This window comes from Gadus chalcogrammus, chromosome 3 (genome assembly GCF_026213295.1).
Source record: "Gadus chalcogrammus isolate NIFS_2021 chromosome 3, NIFS_Gcha_1.0, whole genome shotgun sequence".
Lineage (NCBI taxonomy): Eukaryota > Metazoa > Chordata > Actinopteri > Gadiformes > Gadidae > Gadus > Gadus chalcogrammus.
In genome coordinates, this window is record NC_079414.1 from 18779895 (window position 1) to 18801871 (window position 21977).

The following is a 21977-nucleotide window of genomic DNA, read 5'->3' on the forward strand; positions in this document are numbered from 1 at the left end:
AGCAAACGCACTCATCAGTATCTCAGAGGAAGAGTCAACTGATTTTATTATGTGCATCATGACCCGTGCTTTCTTCATAGCTTGATGAACCCCTATCCCAACATTGAACACCCTACTATGCATGCTTACCACACAATTCACCCCACACAACTGACTTTAATTAATACCCAAATGATTAACATATCACGAGGCTGCCCGGGATTCTCCCCCCGCCCCCCACAAGCACACACACACACACACACACACACACACACACACACACACACACACACACACACACACACACACACACACACACACACACACACACACACACACACACACACACACACACACACACACACACACACACACACACACACACACAAAAGCCCACCCACCGGGTCTCATTCACTCACCTTCCCCAACAGCCATGGAAATAGTCATGGAAACAAAGTGGGTCACACATTTCCACTCTGGGGCTGTTGGACCTTTCTGAAAGTTATAAATATAAGTCAGATGACTGGTGGTAAAATCAGTTCCTGTAGCTGACTGTAGACCTACAAGCACCACAAAAGGGGACTGTTGTGCTTGAACATTGTAATCACCAGGGAATTCCCTAGAGCAGCCGTCCAACTTCAATGGCTGACGCTGGTTGTAAACTGATGTAGTCTATGGATATAGACTTTGGTTGTATACATTCTTGCCATATCCCAGGGAGGACAGTAAGGGGGAGGGGTTCCACGATGGATGGAAATATGATCCTGAAATGCTTCAGGGTACCGACAATCAAAAAGTTCCCATTGCTAATTACAAGCTCCAGACAGCCATGGGAAGTCCAAAAGTAAAAACCCCTCCAAATTGGTCTATAAACCTAGAGGACATTGTACCCGTACAATCATGCTGTAGTATCATTCCCCGTATCATTGACAGTCTGCCAAGACTGAAAATGATGTTGGTCTATTGCGCCATAATGTGTTTTTCTACCAAGACAGATGTCAACATTTCGAAATAACCCAGCAAAATGAGACATGACGTAATTTATAGGATATAATTAAATATTGAAGCATAATTACTTTATTCTAAAAGTATTTAATTCATTCAAAACGATCTACTCGTGACCCACTTATCAACCCAAGCCCTAAAAATTAATTTGGCGTATAACATGTGACCCAAGTGATTGATCCTTGTCACACACACACCTGATCTTAACCATGACTCACACTGTGTGTTCTTACAAGACCAAAACCTTTTGTTCTGAGAGCATAGTGTGTTCCACCATTTCCTCTAATTAATTAAGTCTGGTAGTTTCTCGGTGAAATTCCCTTCTTAAAGGGCTGCTGGAAACAAAAGGGAAAAACTTTAAAACAGCTGACTCACTCCTAGAGAAGAATGCTTTGTCATTGTAACGTCATCGTTTTCAACAAATCAGGTTACCAATAAGAAATTGCACTGTAATTGAATGCGTTACTAATCCCAAAAAATTAAAACTTCACACAAGGACCACATGTTTTATACATGTGTGTAAGGGTGGCATCTACAGTATATACTACTTTAATACATCATAGGAGCCACCGGTACACACATATACATGACCAAATGAGGTGTGAGCAGTGCTGCGGTCGGACAACAAATGTGTGCTTTGCTAAACACTGAACTTTAAAGCCCGATTCCCTCGTCAACAGCAATGAACCCGAGAAAAGGGGCTAAAGTGGAGTGGGCCCCGTGTGCAGTATCAACAGCTCGTCACCGTCTCAATATGAGCGCTCTTTAAAGTGCACATGCCTTTTATTGTCAACGTGTGCTGGAAATAAGGTTTGACACAAGACACGTATCCTGCTATACTACTTGTATTCCATCTTTCAAAAAAGAAAGACAAGATTTAATATTACTTAACAATATGTTAAAAGGTAGCCAGTCTGGCCTCAGTGTTAATACAATATACACTCTATAACAGATTGATAGCGTGAATTCCATTCTGAAAGTATTCTGATACAAGCTGGCTATAATAATAATAATAATAACAATATAATAATAATAATCCAAAAACAAATAAAACAAAACAAATAAAAATTTAAATCATTTTTGTAACTGGTACATTAACTGAACAGTTTGTCAAGTGAACCAAGAAAAAAAAAAAAAAACAGTCAAGTATTGAGTCTTCCACCTCTCTCTTAAGTTAAGCTGGCTGGGAGGCAGGTAGAGGAGACCAGCGAACCAGCCCATTCCCTTGTCAAAGGAGATGCCATGCTAGAAACATTTGGAAACAATAGGGTAGTGAGCCACAACAAATCAAGTATCATTTTAATATATATATATATATATATATATATATATGTTCATATTTTTAATTATTACAACAATGTGTCTGTGTCTCTTTTATTTTGGAAGGATTCCATCCAAACATAGTTAGCACTTTTGACTACAGATCAGCCAATGTCAGAAACGATAACTTTCAGAACATGGCTTTTCGGTCAAGAGAGAGAGAGAGAGAGATAGAGAGATAGAGAGCAAGAGAGAGAGACACCGACCCCCTATTTGGACTGAAAAGCACACAAGCACGCAAGGAAAATTCATCAGAAGGTAGCAGATTTTTCATGTTTTTTTTTGTGTGTCGATAATAATCGTTTTCTTATCGCATAATTTTTGTGTATTTTTTTTTCTTTTCAAGATCAATCCGATGGAGGGTGTGGCTGGCCCACGAAGCAGCGGCGGGAGCAAAGCAAGGCAGCGTGTGTGTGTGATTTGGGCACAGCAGAAAAGAAGGGCGGGGCACGACGGATGGGCCAGAATGGTGTGGGGTGTGGTGTCTGGGGGTACAAGAGGTGAGGGGTGGGGTTGCGAGCCCGGCCATGGGGGGGGGGGGGGGGGCTGATAACGTCACACAGCCATAAGTCACTCACAGACGTCCTCAGTGTGCGGCGAACGTTGCTTTCTTTAGACTAAAGTTGGACCAGTTGATTGAAAGCCGTTGGCGGGTCTGACGGGCAGAGTCCAAGCAGAACCTGGTGGGGGAGACAGAGAGGTCAGAACCTCTCGTGTATGCTGCATATACACGTGTATGCTGCACATACACGTGCAGCAGGAATATGAATGGGATGTCGAAGCATTCCTCTTCTTCTTTAGGCACTTGCGCCTGATGGACGTCTTATCTTCTATTTTTCCAACGTTATACCAGCTATGATGGTATATGAACCAGACTCCTCACTAGTTTCCGAATCTCACTCTTATTTTATCTATTAGATCATTCTCCCTCAAATACTTCACCATCCGCTGTTCCGCATAACTAACATCATGTACTTTCATTTCCTTGCATTGTTTTTTAGCTTAGCATTTAGTTTTGGTCATTCTTCTGCATACACTTTCGGTTGAAATAAAACATTATGAACTCTCCTGGCAGTGATCACATTTCCCTGTCTGAGGTTAATTCCGGCAACTTTCAGATCACCATTCGATTTCAAATGACTATCTCAGTTATACGAGGAAGCATTTGGCCGAACATACCTTTTGAAATACTCAACCTCTCTCTCAGTCTCATCCATTTCAGTGCTATCCAGATCGATGTCTTTTGGCAGGAATACGTCGTCTGGAATGAGAGAATGTGCCACACAATGAGAAACAAACAGACTAATTGAAATGCCATACTTCACATTGCTGTGATAATTGTACTGTACGAGCATTAAGACCTAGGCCAGTAAACAGAAAAAAGCTACCAGGAAAGGATCTATACCCACTGTCTTAATTGGATTAACAATAACTTTGTAAAAATAAAAATAATATCCTGAAATCATTAAATTCCTTCAATATTTAAAATGTCATGCTGAACTGCTGATTACTGTTAATCACGACAACAAGAAAATCAAAACGGATAAAGGGATTAGCCTTAATTTGTGATGCCCAGCTATGGCGTAACTGGAATAAAGTTTAAAAGGGGTCAGTCAAACTTTTTGAACTTCATCTCTGATCTAACGATCAATGACATATTCAAGCAAACAAGAGACCTATGCCGACTGACCCGAAGTACTACAAAACAAGCAAGCAAGACCCTAAACGCTTGACTGAAGTAATACAAAACAAGCAAACAAGACCCTATACCGCCTGTCTGAAGTAATACAAAAAACAGGCAGAGGTCCCAAACCAGGCAGTGAGGTCACCCACCAATGGAGCTGTTCATCTTGTCCCCCTTCTTCTTCTTGTTCTTCTTGGCCTTGCCTTTGGGCTGGGGCGACTCCGCCTTGGGGGGCTTGCCGTTCTGCTGGGGCTGCTCCGATTGGCCGGCCGGCGGCGGCGGCGGCAGCGGGGGTGACGATGAGGAGGAGGATGAGTGGTGGCGGTGGTTCAACACAGGTGGGCTCCTTCTCTCCTCCCTCACCTGGGGGTAATGGGGCTGATGAGGAGGGGGAGGAGGAGGAGGCGGCGCTGGGGGGGCGTGGCTCTGGTGCTGCCTCTTCCCGCTGCCGACCCGGTGGTGGTGGTGGAGGAGGTGATGGTGTTGGTGGTGGAGCTGCTGCGGGTCCTCTCTTCCGGGCTGGGCCGCGGCGGGGAGGGGGGTCAGAGCCTCCGCGGCGGCCCTGGGTTGCGTTGCTTTGGTGTGGGGCGCGGCGGCGGAGGTGGCGGGCGCGGTGCCGTTGGTCAGCGGCCCGGCCGCGTCACAGCCCCGGGGCTTCTCCGGCGTCTTCCGGACCGCCGCCTCGCAGCACGCCGTCCGGGAGGCCGAGCGGACCTGGGCCTTGCCGTGGAGCTCCGGGTGCGACGCCGGCGCGGTGCCGTTGAGGAGCGGGGAGGCGGGCAGGGAGGGCAGGGAGCCTGGGGCCGGAGGCGTGGCCTTCTCCCGGGGGCTCTTTGGGATGTGCTGCTTGTGGAGCTGCGGCGGCGGCGGTGGCGGCGGGGGCGTGGCCTCGAAGCGGGGCTCCTTGTGGCCGGGTAGGCGGATGAGCCCGTGGAGGAGCTGCGACTTGCCGTTGTGGAGGTTCTCCAGGACGTTCTGCGCCGTCTGCCTCAGGGGCTGCGGGCTGTTCTGCGGCGGCGCCGTGTTCTCCTTGGCGCGCTCCCGCCGCTTCTTCTTGGCGGCGCGCAGGTGCTGCAGCTCCTGCAGCCGGAGGAGCTCCCGCTGGAGCTCCGCCTCCTCCTCGTCCTGCTGCTGCCGCCGCCGCCGCTCGTCCTCCAGGAGCTGCTCCTCGCGCTCGCGGGCCTCCACCTCCTGCCGGGCCTTCTCCTCCAGCTGGCACGCAACGGGTCACAGAGGGCAAGAACCATTAGGAGGTTATTTTTACAAAGCCACTTTGTAAGCTCATTTTGTGGGTCAATTACAAAATGCAAAAAGCTCAATTAAGGAGAAATATGAAAATGAATACAAATGTGCAAAATAAGACACTAAATATAGAAATCTAGTTAGGATGAACAGTAAACAAGTGAACACATAGCAAACGGTAGAGGCAGTGTCTATTAAAACAAACACCTTCATAACAGAGATTTAAACCTTGAAAAACAAACACGCGACACACGGGGGTTCGATCTAGCGAACGATAAAAAAAAAAACACCACCCCCACCTTCTTCTGTTTGTGCCGGGCCCTCTTGGCCGCCTTGGAGCTGGAGGTGGGCTTGCTGTCGGCGCTGTTGATGAACTGCAGCAGGTCCTCCACGCGCCGGTGGTCCTCCACGCCCCCGTCCCGCTCCACCACCGGCTGCTGCTCCTCCCGCTTGGGCTGCTCCTCCTTCCGCTTGGTGAGGCGCAGGCGCAGCTTCTCCCGCATCTCGGCGTAGTTACGGCTGGTGGGGGCCGCCGGGGGCTGGGGGGGGGGGAGGGACAGACGCAGGTCAGAGGTCAGCCAGGGATCGGTAAATGACCCGTCGGCAGTGTCGATAATATCCCTCGGTTTCCTCGTGTTACATTTAGATTTATGAAACTAAATGTACACAAATAGGCGGTTATTTAATTATTATATGTTATTGATCTTTTGTACGGATTGTTAAGAATCATACGGAAAAAATAAAAGAAAAACACTAATATTGATATGCAATACTACCACTATTTAAGATAAAGCGGAATTGTTTGATTGGCTGAAACAAACCCTCCTGACGTGACATAAAAAGGAGTTGCGTTCGAGCGCCTCTTACCCCTCCGTGACCAAAGAACTCGCAGTAGCAGCAGTCACAGTACTTTCCCTCCTTCTGATTGGTGGAGGTGGAGGTGGAGGAGCTGTGCTCGGAGCAGCTGTCCTCGTCCTGGCTCTCCTCCCCGTCGTAGGGCTGGTGCTCGTAGGCCCCGTTGCCCTCGCAGCGATGGCCCTCGCAGTCCGGATCACTGGGGGGGGGGGGAACCAAGACAGGGACATCTTATGGCAAGCAGATCTCTGGCTCTAAATAAGCAGTGTAATCTTAAGTTTCATTTTTTCTGTCTTAATACTTCTAGATATCTGTGGTGTGTTAATTACCCAGCCCTGTTATTAACCATGTATTGCTTTCCTTTACTGACTAAAACATAGCAGGGAAGCACTGGATAATAAATACTGACTCATGACTCAAACATAGGAGGGCAGCAGTGTATAATAAATACTGACTAAAACATAGGAGAGCAGTGTATAAAAAATACCGACTTAAACATAGGAGGACAGCACTGTATAATCAATAAAGACTAAAACATAGGAGGAGAGCACTGTATAATAAATAAAGACTAAAACATAGGAGGAGAGCACTGTATAATCAATAAAGACTAAAACATAGGAGGAGAGCACTGTATAATCAATAAAGACTAAAACATAGGAGGAGAGCAGTGTATAAAAAAATACCGACTTAAACATAGGAGGACAGCACTGTATAATCAATAAAGACTCAAACATAGGAGGACAGCACTGTATAATCAATAAAGACTTAAACATAGGAGGACAGCACTGTATAATCAATAAAGACTCAAACATAGGAGGACAGCACTGTATAATCAATAAAGACTTAAACATAGGAGGACAGCACTGTATAATCAATAAAGACTAAAACATAGGAGGAGAGCACTGTATCATCAATAAAGACTAAAACATAGGAGGGCAGCAGACTGACCTGCATACGCTGGGCGGGGCACTGACGGGGCCGTCGATGGAGGGGGCGGGGGGCTCGGCGGGCGAGAGGCACAGGCCCTGGTGGTGGGCCTCCAGGAACCCGGGGGCGGGGGTGGGCATCCTCGGGAAGGGCTGCGAGCCCATGGCGGGCAGGTGGGTGTTGGGCGCCGTGGGCAGGCTGGGACCTGAGAGCAGGGGGAGGGAGGCCAGGCCCGTGGGGCTGTTCCTGGGGGCGACCGGGCTGGGTAGCCGGTGGTCCTCTTTGCCTAGACTGTGGAACACGTCGTCTGGGAGGGTGGGGGGTGGGGGGGGGAGAGAGACAGAGGGAGAACCAGGGTCACGATCGCAGTGTCAGGGCGAAAGGAGGGCGGTGCACGGTGGAGGCTTTAGGAGACAATAAAAGGCTTTAACTAGAGTTAACAGCTAGACGGCCGTGTGGTTAATGTCACCGCGGACGAAACCAAACGGGCTGTGTACTTAATACAAGTATAAACATGAACACACCAAGAAATGTAATCTGATTAACAACGGGGAGGTACACAATAAGAAAAAACGGACTTTTGAAATGTGCAAGCAAACAAAAGTTAAAATAAACATCGGAATCTCCCCGAGACCGTATCTGCGGTTAAGCACTATACTCTAGAGCGTCTATTGGATTGTTATCAGCAGAGTACAGAGGAGAAATATCTCAAGCACCCCTTCAAAGCCTTATAAGCTTGAGGCACCAACCTACAGTAGCCCTTGCGTTACCTAAAGAGTTGGGTCTTTTGGATGAGAGGTGGAGGGTGGGGTTATTACTTGACTGCACAGTGGTGGCGGTGCAGGACACTGAGGCTGTGGAGCCCGAGGTGGCCATGGCCACGCGGTGCGACTCCAGGAAGGCGTCCTGGAAGTTGTACAGACACTTCTTCTTGGCGCCGCTCTTCTTCTGCTCCTTGGCCTCCATCATGGAGGAGGTGGAGCAGGAGGAGGACGAGGAGGACGAGGAGCAGGAGGGAGGAGGTAGAGGAGCGGCCAGCGAGAGGCCGTCCCGGTGGGCGCCGATGTAGGTGGGCTGGGGGAGGGGCACGTCGGGGAGGGGGGGCCTGAGCATGTCACCTGGGGGGGGCAGGGTGCATGGGTCACATGGAGGTCAGAGAGACGTCAGGTAGAGCGTTCATTTAACGGGTTTAGTCTCAGCCAAGAGGGGTTTAGCTTTCTGAGGTGGCTTTTGATGCATGACCCAGGTCTAAACCCGCATTTGTGACACAAGCACGAGATGTAATATTTTCTCCCCAACTTCTAACATCCATCTGATTTAGCCCCGATCAATGTCGGCAGGTAATATCAAAGAACCCAGGGAATGAATGTGAATCTTGACACACTATTTTAAACACGGCAATGAATTGGTAGGCAGAATTAGGCACTTTGTCCCTAAATAAATTAGGGTTCGACGCCGACCGATATATCGGTCGGCCGATATTATCGGCCGATATTAGTGTTTTTTACGTGTATCGGTATCGGCCGATACGCGGCCGATATTCGCCTAACCCTAACCCTTTTTTATTTATTTTTTACTTGTTCTACCTCACCTGTTTTTACTATTTGTTAAATATAGTTTTTTATATTGAAGTTCAATAAATGTTCCTTTTTTTTAATTGAGACTTGTAACATTTGTTATCAGTGTCTTTTTTATGATTGAGGGAGCAAAAAAAAAAGTAGTATCGGCTCTAAATATCGGTATCGGCGTATCGGCTAAGGCTGATGAAAAAATATCGGTATCGTATCGGCCCTAAAAAATCTGTATGGTCGATCCCTAAAATAAATACAGCGCCTTTATGGAACCTCCTAAATATCTGAATCTAATTCAGAAATGAATGTGGTGGCTGGGGCCCCCTGGTGGCGGACCGCCGCGCCGGACTCACCGGGAAGGGACTCTGGTAGCAGCATGGAGGTGTTGAGGCTCTTCATCACTGCGGCGTCCCACAGGTTCTCGAACTTGAGCGAGAGGCACTGCAGCGAGCTGTTCCAGTCCCCGGTGCCGCCCCCCGCCGCACCGAAGCAGTTCTGGTAGACGTGGTCCGGGAGGGAGGGGCTGAAGGCCGGCTGCTTGGCCGCAGAGTGGTTCGATGAGGGGGCCGGAGGGAGGGGCTGGAAGGGAAGAGGTGGGGTTCAGGGGGTCAGTGGAGGGCTTAAGGGTGAGCTCCTTCCATCAGGTGAAGACAACACTGGTCTGATGATAACAAACGAGTCAATTTTAGGCCGAGGGTGACCCCTTGTGGCGAAAAGAAGAAACGACACAGGGAAGAGCAGTACAAATACACAGAGGTAAAAATAAAAATAGTTTGAAGAGGAAGATCAAACCGGATTGGGAGAAAACCAAAGACACGACTGATAAGAGAATTTAACGTTTTTTTCAAATTGAAAGGTTCCCTAAAAAGAATTACCAAAAAGTACATCACACACACACACACTGACCTTGTTGTGTGTGAGGGGCGAGCTGGGGGGGTAGAGGGTGGGGTGGAGCAGCGGCCGGGGCAGGTGGGACAGGTTGTGCAGGGGCAGGTGGCCGTGGATGTGCGGGTAGAGGTGGAGCGCGGGGTGGGCGGAGGGGGCCTTGGTGTCCGTGAAGAACTGCTGTCCGAACGCGGGCGGGGGGCCGGGGGTCTGGAGGCGGCTGGAGTGCAGGGCGGAGGAGGAGGAGGTGGAGCCGGGCTCCTGGCTGCAGACGTGGCACTGGCAGGCGTGCTGGGCCTGCTCTACCTGCGGCCGCAACACAGACCACAGCGGGCTCACTGATTGGCCCGCTGAAACACAGCGAAGGTGCGCATCCCACTGGGCAGGTTTGAATGCGTTGTAGCGGAGTGATGATGTAACGTAATGGGAGGGCGTGGTTACCAACGGTGCTGTCCGGAGTGTATACACACACACACACACACACACACACACACACACACACACAAACGAACATAAAGACAGGGGGAGGAGCTTCGCTCATGAAAACGTAATAGAATGAAATGGGAACCGTTAATGATATTAAAACATAACGTGCAGTGTGAGTGGAGGCAGGATGAGACATTAAACATACTAAACAATGCCCGATTATTTTCCTATCCAGCTCTCACAAAGGAAGAAAGGCACCCCGAGTCTAAGGCGATGTGCTGCGATGCGATCGGCCGTACCAGCTGGTGGTTGTAGGAGGGAGGGGGGCTGTTGCCCGTCCCAGAGGGGTGGTCCATTGGACGCCCGGGGGGCTCGCCGGCGCCCCCTCCGTCAGCCTCCTCCTCTTCCTCCTCCTCGCCCTCCGAGGAGCTGCTGCTGCTGCTCAGACCCTGAGGAAGAGGACGAAGAGGACGGTTTCTTCAGAGTGGTTTTCATATTTAATTGACTTGCTATAATCAGCTTCAATTAATCTTATAATTCTCTTGCCTTTTCCCCTTTGTATCTTCATTATCATCATCCAACCTGATTCTTAAACCAGGTTTGCTGCACCAAAAGCATGTTTGTCTGTTTAATGTGTTCACCACATGGCGCTGCCCCGGCAGCATGAAATAGGTTGTGAACACAGAGTGTGAACCGTCACCGCCCTCACCTTCAGCTCTGCGCTCTCCCCTCCCCCGTTCAGGTCGGCGTGCAGGCCGTTCACGGCGCCCGTGACGACGCTGTGGTCCTCGTAGGCACCCATGGCGTACACGTCCCCGAACTTGGTGGACATCGGCGGTCCTTCGTCGTCGTCGCTGATGCTGTCGGCGCAAACCAGGAAATAAAAACATGAGAGTTGTGGGTTGTGCTTAGGATATTGGGGGGGATGGGGTGGGGGGAGGTGGGCGGGGGGGGGGGTGATTAGGGGTCTCGATAATTATTGGATGTTTAACTTTGTGAAAAAAACGTGATGACCAAATGAAAGAAGAACAGCCACGTATTTTATAAAGGTGTCACTTTATAAATAATGATCAACTGATCCAACTATTTCACGCTTAACATGGTACAATAACACCTAAATAACTAAACATTTCAGGGAAAAGGCATGTGAAAATGAACCATGATGCAACAATAAGAAAAACGAAAACGTCTGCTAAACTATTTTGGAATCCTAGCACTAGTCTGCACTGTGCAGCCCACTGCAGCACTCTCCCCTCACACTGCAACTGGGCTCACGAGGCACAAGGTGCAATCCCAGCCATCCGCACCAAAGCCTTGGGTGACTTGAAAGGCGCCTCTAAATTAAATGTATGATTATTATTATTATTATTATCCCTGTTCGAAGACGCGGCTCGGAGGGTAGTGGGGCGGGGCCGGAGGGACTCACAAGTTGTGCGTGTCTCCCTGGGGCAGCATGAGGCGGGGGTGCTGCTGGACGGTGACCGGGGAGCTGGAGTTGGAGCCCGAGGCCGAGCTACCGGAGGACAGGCTGGGGGGGTGCACCTCGGCCAGGTAGCCCCGGGGCGGCTCCCCGTGTATGGGCAGCTTGATGTGGAGGTCCTCGGCCATCGGGGAGTCCATGATGCCGCAGGTGAGGATGTGGGAGAGGCTACAGTCGTCACAGGTGCACCTGGGCGGAGGGGGGCAGTGTTAGTTGCGGACGGTGGGGGCTTTAAGGAAGGCTGGCTAGGATGAATATCAGCAGAACATGTATCGCGGGTGGGAAGATGAAAACGTAGCCAATCTGTAAAACAGGTACTACGCTGAAATCGGACATGTCCGCTCTGCTATTGCTTATGTTCAAACACGTCAATACACGGAATAACGTGAATGGGCTATCACGGATTTTGATTACATTATTGATTTTGAAACGGCAGTACTAACCTTCTTCGGTAATTGCAGTTTGGACAATCTGGGATGCTGAGCCGAGAGGAGAGCATCCTCATTGTGTCTTCGAAGTTATCCCCCGGAGTGGACTTTTTACTGTTCGTTAACTAAAGAAAGGAACACAAAGCAGAAACTATGAGCCGTGCACGTTCACTATGGGATGTTTCCTATGATTTTGTCACACCAGCTTCCTAATATTATGTTTGCATATTATACCTGCTCTTCTATGAATCTTCTTTGCTTAAAAAACTCCCAATCTTCTTTAAGCATCTGCTGTTTTGTTTTCAGTGTCTGGAAATCCAAAAGAATTATAAGGAGGACATTATTTTTCTTGTGTGTGGTGTTGTTGTGCGTTGTGTAGAAGAAGAAGCAGAAGTGAAGTGTGTTATCTTAAACGTCTATTGCATGCAACGTTTCATATTACTTAAGCCATAAATCTAAACATATAGCATTGCTGGTGAGGTCAAAATCATATGGAAAGAAACATTGGAAGCAAATCAACAACTACCTCACACTCTTGACTACAGGAGCTACCATTTCAATCTAGGGCACAACAATAAAACATGGAAAGGTTATAATCTTACGTTTTTACTAATCAAAGACTTGTGTGGCTCTGTTCGTTGATTGGTTAGATTCTGACCCTCCACCTTAAAAAGCAGCTGCAAGACATCTCACATGTTGACATCCTGAACTAGCACCTCAATCACCTCCACAACAAATATCACAATGACACTAATTAGATTATCACAAGCGGATCGACTCAGTACACCAATGTCAGCAAAAAAAAATACGGGTTGATATGTTTTTGTTTCCATCGCCACAGGAAGAAAATCGGTCCAAATCGCCATCACAAGAAGCGAGGGCGTATAGAGCGGCGCCTACCTGCTCGTCCACGTAGTCATCGATCCTCCTCTCGCACTGCTGCCACTTGGCTGCCACCGCGGCCATGTCCTGCTGCAGCTGCTGGTAGCTCTCCAGCAGGGCGCCGTACATGTCCTCGCTGTATGAGTCATGAGAGGACGAGCCCTGTCTGGGAGCAGAGACGGGGCCAAGACACGGGGCACAATCAGGAAGCTGGTGTGTACACAGCCTTCGGATATGGGACACAGAGTCAGCAGCGGTTTGATGAGGTCATGCCTTTACTCGACTCGAATGGCGTTGAAATGAGGGACGTTTGGATTATTTATTTTTTGCTTCCTGCATATAATGTTTCACAAGTATCACAGGTTAAAAAGGGATAATACAAGATACTACAAATCTTTGTCCACGTGCAGTTCACAGTAGTGTCTATTTTACTAAATGTTATATTTTTGCTTGAAACGTGTCACTCGTTATCCTTGTGATCTGCTCCATGCATGTCATCTTCGTACATTCCCGAGAATTACCTAATTACACCCATCACTTTCACTAAAGAGATGAGCCTCGCTTTTCTAAAGCTAGGGCAGGAAATATATTTCAGATTTTTTTTTTTTTTGTTGAAATTACCTTTAATTAGAGATGGCACTCAATAAATCAAGTGCTCTGACAAAAAAAACAAAAAAATGAAATCTTCTGCCTGTGCACTCATTGCCCATCAGATTCATCCACGAGCAAGGCAGAGCTATTGCTAAAGCTAGCGAGCTAGTCCTGTGTTCTGCAGGAGTGGTTTTAGGGAGACCTGAAGGGAGGTGGGGGATTTTTCAGTTGGATCATTTTAAAATGTTGCTTACTCCTGCTGGTTTCTCAAAATTGCCTACCCTAGCTCAAAGGGAATTTTATGAAAAGTTAATTTGTGGAGATTATAAAACCAAACCCTTGATGAAACTTGATAATTAATCATTTAAATGGGTGGACTCTATAGCAAGTTAAAGACATACTCTCATAACATCAGTGAGCCATATCATTTGGGCCTGGTTGCTTTATACAGTTGATCCCTTTTACCGCCGTCCGAAGCAGAATTTGGCAAGTGATGCAACTCTTAAATACATCTCGAGGCCAACAAGAGAAAACAAATCTCGACACCACAACGTTTCTCTTGGGAACTGAACACGTGAGCCATAGTTGAACAATGACTTACTTCAGCTGTGCAACCAGTGCAGGTAAACTGCTGTGCAAGATTGGCTCAGAGAACACCAGGTTCTCAAAAAGGTGCTTGTTGTGCAGCTCCCACGTCACCTGGAACTTCTGGAGGTGTTCATTCTCCTGAAACCAAATTAGACATTGGAATGAAGGCCCAGATAAGGCATCTACAAAAGTCGCTCTAAGAAGAGCTGGTTCAAGAGACTGAGGCAGACATTTAACTAGTTTCCGGGGATTGGGGAATAACTGCCTCGAGAAGGGGAGGAACAATGACATTTGATGGGGAAAACGTGGATCTTAGTTTAGAAAAGCGTACTGCGAGTGATATCGCATTGCATCGTCTACTGATTACCTTTCCATTTTTTGAGCTTTTACGAGACCATAAACCGAGTTGGGAGCCAAATTCTGGCATGGTGAGATTAGTACAAACATGCCAAAGTGAGTTATGGGGGACTAAGGGTTGACAAAAGAGGAACAACATAATAAAAAACACTTAATTAACTTCAGACAGCAAACACTTTCCCTTTGTGTACACATATTTAACAGCATCACCGGCATGGGAATAATATCCAACTGACCAGAGTGAGCAGGAAGCTGCTGATGCTGCGTGCGGCCTGGCAGAGAGCATTGTACTCGTCCAGGAGCAGGGAGACGAACTGGTGGGCCTGGGGCGGGCCCTGGGCTGCTGCTGCTGCCCCGGACCCCACCACCACCGCGGCCCCGGCCTTGGAGCCAGCAGACAGGTGCTTCAGCAGCCGCACCTTCATCTCCAGGACGTACTCGCGGGCCTGCTGCTCCAGCCGCTGGTACAGCTGGTAGGGGTCCTTCTCACACAGCCTGAGAGAACAATAGTTGATGTTAAGACTAGAACACATTGAGGTCCATCCACGGCCACACAGAGTACAATCCTCCTCAGTCTGTTTGAAACATGCCATCCAGTTCAAAAGGATTCGTCGGCTGAACGCTGATCTAAGGTAAAATTGTCTCGATTCAAATAATGCCCCGTTTGTGATCAGATATTTGGCTGTGTCCAAAATTCTCTTTTCTTCTCTCTCTTATCAATCAATATGCAATACTGATTGCAAACAAACGACATGACACAATATATGTTGCAATATCTGTTGTGCTCCACAGAACTTCCACTACAACCGACATGCTCAAAGCTGTCCTTTTCTGACTAATGTGGCAACGATGGACGATTCTGAACTTTCTACCTCCAGGAATTACAGGTTCAGTGTCTCCTCATTGCCCTGTTCCTAACTCTATTTATAGTAATACACACGGCTAGTCGTTTGTAAGCATACCTTTTCTATTCTGTTAAGTGAATCTGCAAGTAGCTGTATTTTATTTAAATTAATTGTAGTTGATGACCTCATATTATAACAGAAATGGGAGTACCACTGTTTAATGGTGATTTGTTTTGTTCTGCCCATGACATTGTGACTAACCCCAGTGATAACAAAAAAACAAATGGAAGTTAGTCTTCTTAGGACATCCTTAAGCAGTTTGGTTAACTATAGTTTGTTTATGGTGTATAAGTTCCTTCTTATTGCTTAGCTTTACTTTAATGACCTGGCCCCATATACAACAAACTACATTTGGAGATGGGACTTTGGGCTTGTCTGGGCTCCAGAATTATTTTTTTCACTAGGATCTCATCTATCCCAACGGTTTCCAGGTTTGCGCATTCATGCGTTCGACAAGTACGGAAGCGACAGTTTCACGGGAGTGCGCCCGCTTGTCGTGCCGCTTGACAGGACGCTGAGCATCCTCTCGGCCCGCTCGCCTCTCCATTGAGAATGCATTATCATTCCCGACAAACGTCTCCCGTGTGAAAATCCCTTTATGGCACCTGAAGCAGAGTCCTGCACTGGTTCGGGTGACCCGCACAATTTGGATGAAACGAGTTGGGTCGGACGCCTGACGTTTACACACGCTCGATAATCTCTAGGACCCTCCTCCTCGACACATTAGCCACTTACAGTGGCCATTCCCTATCCTTCTTACACTCATTGGCCTGCTAAAGATTCCGGATTCATTGACGTGCCCCTTCCACGTTTACCGTGTAAAAAATAAAAGGGCAAATTTACTGGCCGCACATGCGTGACGAGATGGAAAATTCGGTCGCACACTCTCAAATTCTGGTCGCAAAATGCGACCATTTGGTCGCAGTCTGGAGCCCTGAAGGTTATCAAGCCTCTAAATCCATAACATACTAACTGATAACAAGTTCTCTTACATTCATCAGCCCTTTCCTAGCCATATACAAATTAAACGTCGGTGAAAGTTGGGAGTGGCTGAGGGAACAAATTGTCCTGTGAAACTTGTTTATACAATTCTAAACATTGCACTGTTTGTATGCTTTCTATTTGGCATACGTTAATGCCACAGTCCTAAAATATGTTTGGTAAATTTTTCTTCTAGGTTTCTACTCAGCATGTTTCAAGCTGGCCCCGTTTTGACAAGTCAAGCTGGCATTCAGTGAACTAGACCCAAAACATCCAGGTCACTGTGTCACTGTGCTGGGAGTCCCCAAATGAGCTGACCGAGCAATATGCCAAACTGACCACTTCCTATCTCGACAAACTACTGCAAACTGAAGTTTAATAACATGTGGCTCCAATTTGATTATTCAGTCAAAAATATTGCTCAGTTTAAAAACATTTGGAAAACCATAAAAAACATCCCTTAATAAACAAATGTACAAATCATCCATCCAACAGCCGGTATCCCTTTCTTGTTCAATGGTGGCCATTACACCCATCACTAAAGTTAGTCTGAGACAACATTACATTTATGCAGTACTAACACATATTCTCTCCTTGTGGCCTTGTTGTGTTCATAGGCTTTCAGAGGATGGACGTCGAGGAAAGGATAGGGTGGTGGGGGGGCTGTGTCCTACCTATCCACAAGCTCCTTCATGCCCTCCTTGTCTCTGTCCAGCGGCTGGTCGTGGTCCTCTCCCAGAGGGGTTCCCGTCTGCCGGTAGATGCAGCGCACCAGGTACCTCACCTCCGACCAGTGGTTCTGCAGCTGCTGGGACTCCCTCTCCGACTCGGCCGAGATCTCCCTGCAAAGGGCCGAACCAGAGGGGGTTTGATTCAGGGGTTTCCAAAATTGATTAATAAAGGCAGATAGGAGACCCAAGCCACCAGACTGGTGGCTTGGGTGGTTTAATCTCAACCCGAATGCCCAGGGTTTGCAGTCGACCTGTACGCAGCCCTGTGCGAGATTCTAACAAGCTTAACCCTCACCTGCTCCTGACTGACATGTGTCTAAGGATTAACTTCAAGTTTTATTGGATTCCAATAAAAGGCTAAAATGCTAACTAAGGAATATTTAAAACACTACGATTTATAAGTCAGGATCTGATAAAAAAAACATAAGGTTAATTAAAGGGGAGACGAGGAATGGCTTGAAACGGACCGTCTTTCGTTGCAGGCTTCACAGCTGCACACAGTGTCTGCAGTCATTGGCGTGGTGAGGTCGGGGGCCGGGAGCATGGGTAGGGCGGGCGCTGCAGTGGTCAGTCTGTCCGCGGGGGCGGGCTCCTGCACCAGGCCTCCATTACCCACAGGCATGTGTAAAAGGAAGTCCTGACTCTGAGCAAGGGGGAAATATGAGAAGAGGTGAGGTTAATTTATCTTGTGTATGTTCGAGAAGACCCTTTATATGTTGAAGGAGTTGTAGGGTTTGAACCCATTTTTGGTAGGCAATATAAAATATATACCGGTATATGGATTCTATTCAAGAAGCGTATTTTATTAAAACCTGTTTCCAGTATTGTAAACGTGCCACTTTAACACGTATGTGTTAGAGCTGGCATGTAACTGTGGTGGTTATTAAGACATTGAAAACAAGTGCCCATTAATTTAAGCCTACATACGATAGATTATGGACTGGTCGACCAATAATCACTTATTGTATGCAGCACATTCACAGTGAGTGACCACATGCAAAGGACCACAACAAGTGTAAGAAAGGCTCCGACATGCCACAGTTAAGAAATAGGAAATGCAGAACCCATATGAGACCGAACACTGTAATATAAAACATTATAGGGTCACAGTGATCCTATGGAAAACTAGGCGGTAAAATGCAAACTTTATGTTTGACGTTTTAACCTCCAGGTTTGAAAGTCTTTGAAGATAAGCAAGCATGTCCATATCTAAGCTGGTATGTTCTGTGACCCAGTAACATAGTACATGAATATGATATGTTATATAATGGATGTGAGTTGGGTCTCATATTGGGGTAGGGAAATGCCTGTATCTACACAAATATTTTTTATTGCACAAACATGTTTAGACATTTGTAATAATTATTACCCTTTCATTACATATAAATCTGCAACAAGACAAACTGCCATTGCCCTACAATTATGATTTTTACAGCACAGCTTATTAGAAAAACACAGTGGTATGATTAGGGATGTAACGGTATGAAAATTTTACCTCACGGTTATTGTGACCAAAATTATCCCGGTTTTCGGTATTATCAAGGTATTTTTTAAAAGTGGGTTCAATATGTTCAGAAAGCACTGATAGGCCTACGCAACTGAAATAGTTTAAAAAAGTCTAACAGTTTATATTTATTTATATATTATATTATCAAAAGTGTAACTTCTAACCTCAAAGGCACAAGGGTTAACTTCTGGTGGTGAAAATCTTTTTGATAATTCAACGTTGCTAAGCATATAATGACCGCTGTCAAGGAAAGGGGATATTTTTTTTTTCAACCCCAGCGTCCTCGGTTGCTAAGCGACGTCAACGTCTTTGGCGGACTATTTCTCTGCCGATCAACACTACGAATGCTGGTATGCTTTAGACGTGTCTAGTTCACCGTCATGCAGGCTGTGTTCAGTAAAATAAATAGCGATCTGTTTTCGGTGCTTGTAGGCATATCTGCCTAAGCCCACGTTGAAATAATTTTGATGTTGAATGTTGATGGCGCAGTTGTTGAAATAAACAAATTGATTTCATACAAATCATAAAAGCCTCTCCCTGTGTCATTGTGTGTGTATACGAGTTGCGTGCGTGCGTTCGCAGTGGGGGGTTCTTGATTGAAATATTATTCGAATACTCTTCAGCGAACATTGAATAGTATTTTTTGCCAGAAATGCACATCCCTATTAGAAGGCTGATGGATGTCTTGAGCGCTGTCGTCTCCTCCTTCTGCCATGATTCCAACTTCAAGAAACTTAAAAACATTATGTTGTAGGCTACACAGTGCGCCTGCGCGGCAACTTCAGGAGACTCGGATGAAGCGCTGGGAAGGATTTAAGCAAACGGTTACCACGCCGCGAGCGCAGTTATCCACCAAGATAATAATTTTATTTGAATTGAAAACGGTAATTGTTAGGACAACATTTTTATCGGGCTTTACCGTACCACCGGTAACCGTTACATCCCTAGTATGATAAATGGTTATATGGTAACTTTCACATTCACACACAAGAAACAAGAAGATGAAGTTGGACACTTCTGGACACATGAAAGCACAAAGAACCCACAAAAACAACAATTGAACTCAAGGCAATGCTAAACATAGCTACCCCTTCAAACAGAGTAGCATTTCATATCTAAATCAAACTACATTCAGGACGAAGAAGCAAAGAGGAGCAGTGAAAAGCAACCACTTTACATCAGACTTATAAGCCGCCGCGACTCACCCCAAGCGATTGCTCCAGAGCGGTTTGTCGGTCCTCCTTCTCCACCGTGCGCCTGCAGTCAGGACAGACCCACAGGGGCAGCTGTAGGGCACTGGGGTTCTTTGTGGGCTGGTCACTGCCATTCTGGCCGCAGCCCTCCGTCTCAGACTGTAAGACACTTTCTTTGCGTTCACAGCGGCACAAGAGGCATCGGTCACCGGACGTGTAGGGTGCCCGCTGGTTCAGACCGAAGGTGAATGGGGTCTGTTATGGGTGGGGGAAGGGAAGGGTTGATGAAATGATGGTAGAAACAATACAGAACCATCTTAGCTTTAACTTCAGGTAGTCACTGTTTAAAATGAAAGCGTAACTCTGTCAAACTTGTAACAGAATCAACATGCACAGTCTGAAATCATTTCTACATACGGGACAGCTTATTATACAACCCTAAAACCAAACACATCTTAGGGTCAAACAGTAAAGAAAAAATATTTATTTTAATTATAAATAATCTTGGCTATTTACTGCATTTTGAAATCTGATAACAATATACTGGCAGACGTCTTCCATGTTTTCAAAACCACACACTAAAAATGATCGTGGACGTTTTTTGTTGAATTTTCTCATCAAGTAATTTACCTGAAGGACGCCTGAGAAGTCAGCATTGACTGGCCCCTCTGTGAACTGTGGTGTGAGACTATTGTTCATTGGAACCTAGGGGAAAACAAATACCCCAACATGAACACTCAATTGCACCTTATGAAATGTATTATAACACATATGACAGCTGTCAGTCATTGGCATCAACATACACATATTGGAAAAAGGATCATAATGCTTAGTAGATATCAACATTTGTTTATACATCAAATCAACTCTTGAAATGAGAGTGGGGGGGCACATAGGTAAATCTTAAACTGATTGAGGAAGGCTAAGGATAATACATTGAGATATTCATTAAATACAAAATAACAGCATAGCCTAATGGTACCGATATTGTTTGGGGAAATCATGGCAATAACATATCTCCCAGCAATGTAGGTGAACTGTGGCTCCATTTAACGTGCGTCTATTTACTTATTTTAAGTACACCTATTCCATTTCCTTTTAACTATGAAAGTATTTATTCAAACCACCGTATGTCTATTATGTACTAATCTTCTTGTGAAACGAAAGTAGGTTCTGCTGGGCGTGTGTCAGACAGCAACTTTGACAACATCGTCACAGGTTTGGATGTGTATGTACACATGTACAACAGCTATTGAGCATGGAACATGCTAACCTAGTGTTATATCTAGCTATATCCAAACAACGCAACGTCATAGATTTCCAACCAATCTGCAATCAATTTTCTTATCCACCAAATGTGCAATCATATGCTTAATATTAGACATAAAAAGATGTTCGTCTAGTCCATAAAAAAAACACCCAAGTTCAAACAAGGCCCAGCAGGACTTAACTTTACGTTAGCAACTCCTGTGTGCCAATGTTTGTGTAAGTAGCAATGCACATCGCCCACACTGAACGACAAGTCACTATTCAATAGGTTCAGTAGATGTCACAGGCGTGGAACAACTAAACATACGTTTTTATTTACCTAAATAGCGCTCACTTAGTGTCCATGTTATGGTTGTTTCAGGCTAGCCCCAGCTAATGAAATAAGACAACACTGGGCCACCTTCTTACACCAGAATAACAAAACGAGGTCAGTACCACATCGTGCATATCGTTAACTATGTATGTACCATATGAACGCAACGTACATAAACCTTATTATGTGTACTAAGCCTATTGGAATACTGTCTAGCTGCCAAGAGGTTCATTAGCTTCCTTCCTCGCCTGCCATGTCAGGCCCAAATTCAGATGTGTCGCTGATATGTGGACAGCGACCCTGGCTTTGCCACAAACTGGATATCGTGACACACTCACCTCTCCATTCAGACCAGCCATTGACGCTATATTCCCATTTCCACTGCAATCGGATGTCAAAAAACTTACTGCAGGGACAGGTGTTGTCGTTCCTTGAGAACATAGGGCCGAGACAACCCCGGCCTTGCCACTGCTGCTGTTGCAGACAGTACTGCAGCTACTGCCACCGCCCCGCTTGTTCTTCCTACGTTTAGCTCCTCGTTTAGCATCGGTTGGACTCATTCTTTCCACAACAACACGGAGACAACGTGCCTTTCAGAACTGGCAGGCTCTTGAGGGGAATGTCGTGTAAGAATACTCCGATATAAGTTTGGAAGATGATTTTTAGAGACTACCAGAACGGCAGACACTCAGTGCCATCCAAGTGTAAGCCGACTAGATTCCAATATGGCCTCTGGTTGGCCTCGTCGGGCTGGAGTTTGCGTTCCTACGTACGAAACGTGCCGCTGGTACTTCTGGGAAATTGTGTTTTATTACGATCACTGACAGAATTATAGACACCAATGATAAGAGACAGTAT

The 21977-nt window shown here is 46.5% G+C and overlaps 1 protein-coding gene across 1 annotated transcript; it reads right to left on the reverse strand.

Moving 5' to 3' along the window:
* Window positions 1-454: 454 nt before the first annotated feature.
* On the reverse strand, window positions 455-21872 carry fam193a (family with sequence similarity 193 member A). The gene is made up of 24 exons (XM_056586428.1): window positions 21527-21872; window positions 20168-20242; window positions 19550-19792; window positions 17305-17480; window positions 16781-16948; window positions 14457-14715; window positions 13877-14001; window positions 12703-12850; window positions 12405-12479; window positions 12037-12111; window positions 11818-11927; window positions 11321-11563; window positions 10604-10754; window positions 10194-10343; window positions 9490-9774; window positions 8937-9162; window positions 7783-8130; window positions 7034-7319; window positions 6098-6284; window positions 5530-5769; window positions 4138-5200; window positions 3484-3565; window positions 2883-2984; window positions 455-2229 (listed from the first exon to the last, which is right to left on the reverse strand). The coding sequence occupies exons 1-23, from the start codon at window positions 21677-21679 to the stop codon at window positions 2891-2893; spliced, it is 4962 nt and encodes a 1653-aa protein (XP_056442403.1). The 5' UTR covers window positions 21680-21872; the 3' UTR covers window positions 455-2229; window positions 2883-2890.
* Between the last annotated feature and the right edge of the window lie 105 nt (window positions 21873-21977).

Coding starts and splice junctions, on each gene's coding strand:
- fam193a (XM_056586428.1), bottom strand. CDS start 21,679: ATGAGTCCAACCGATGCTAAACGAGGAGCTAAACGTAGGAAGAACAAG. Junction 11,928..12,036: donor GAAGATTCATAGAAGAGCAG/GTATAATATGCA, acceptor TCCTTTCTTTAG/TTAACGAACAGTAAAAAGTC. Junction 3,566..4,137: donor CAAGATGAACAGCTCCATTG/GTGGGTGACCTC, acceptor CTCTCATTCCAG/ACGACGTATTCCTGCCAAAA.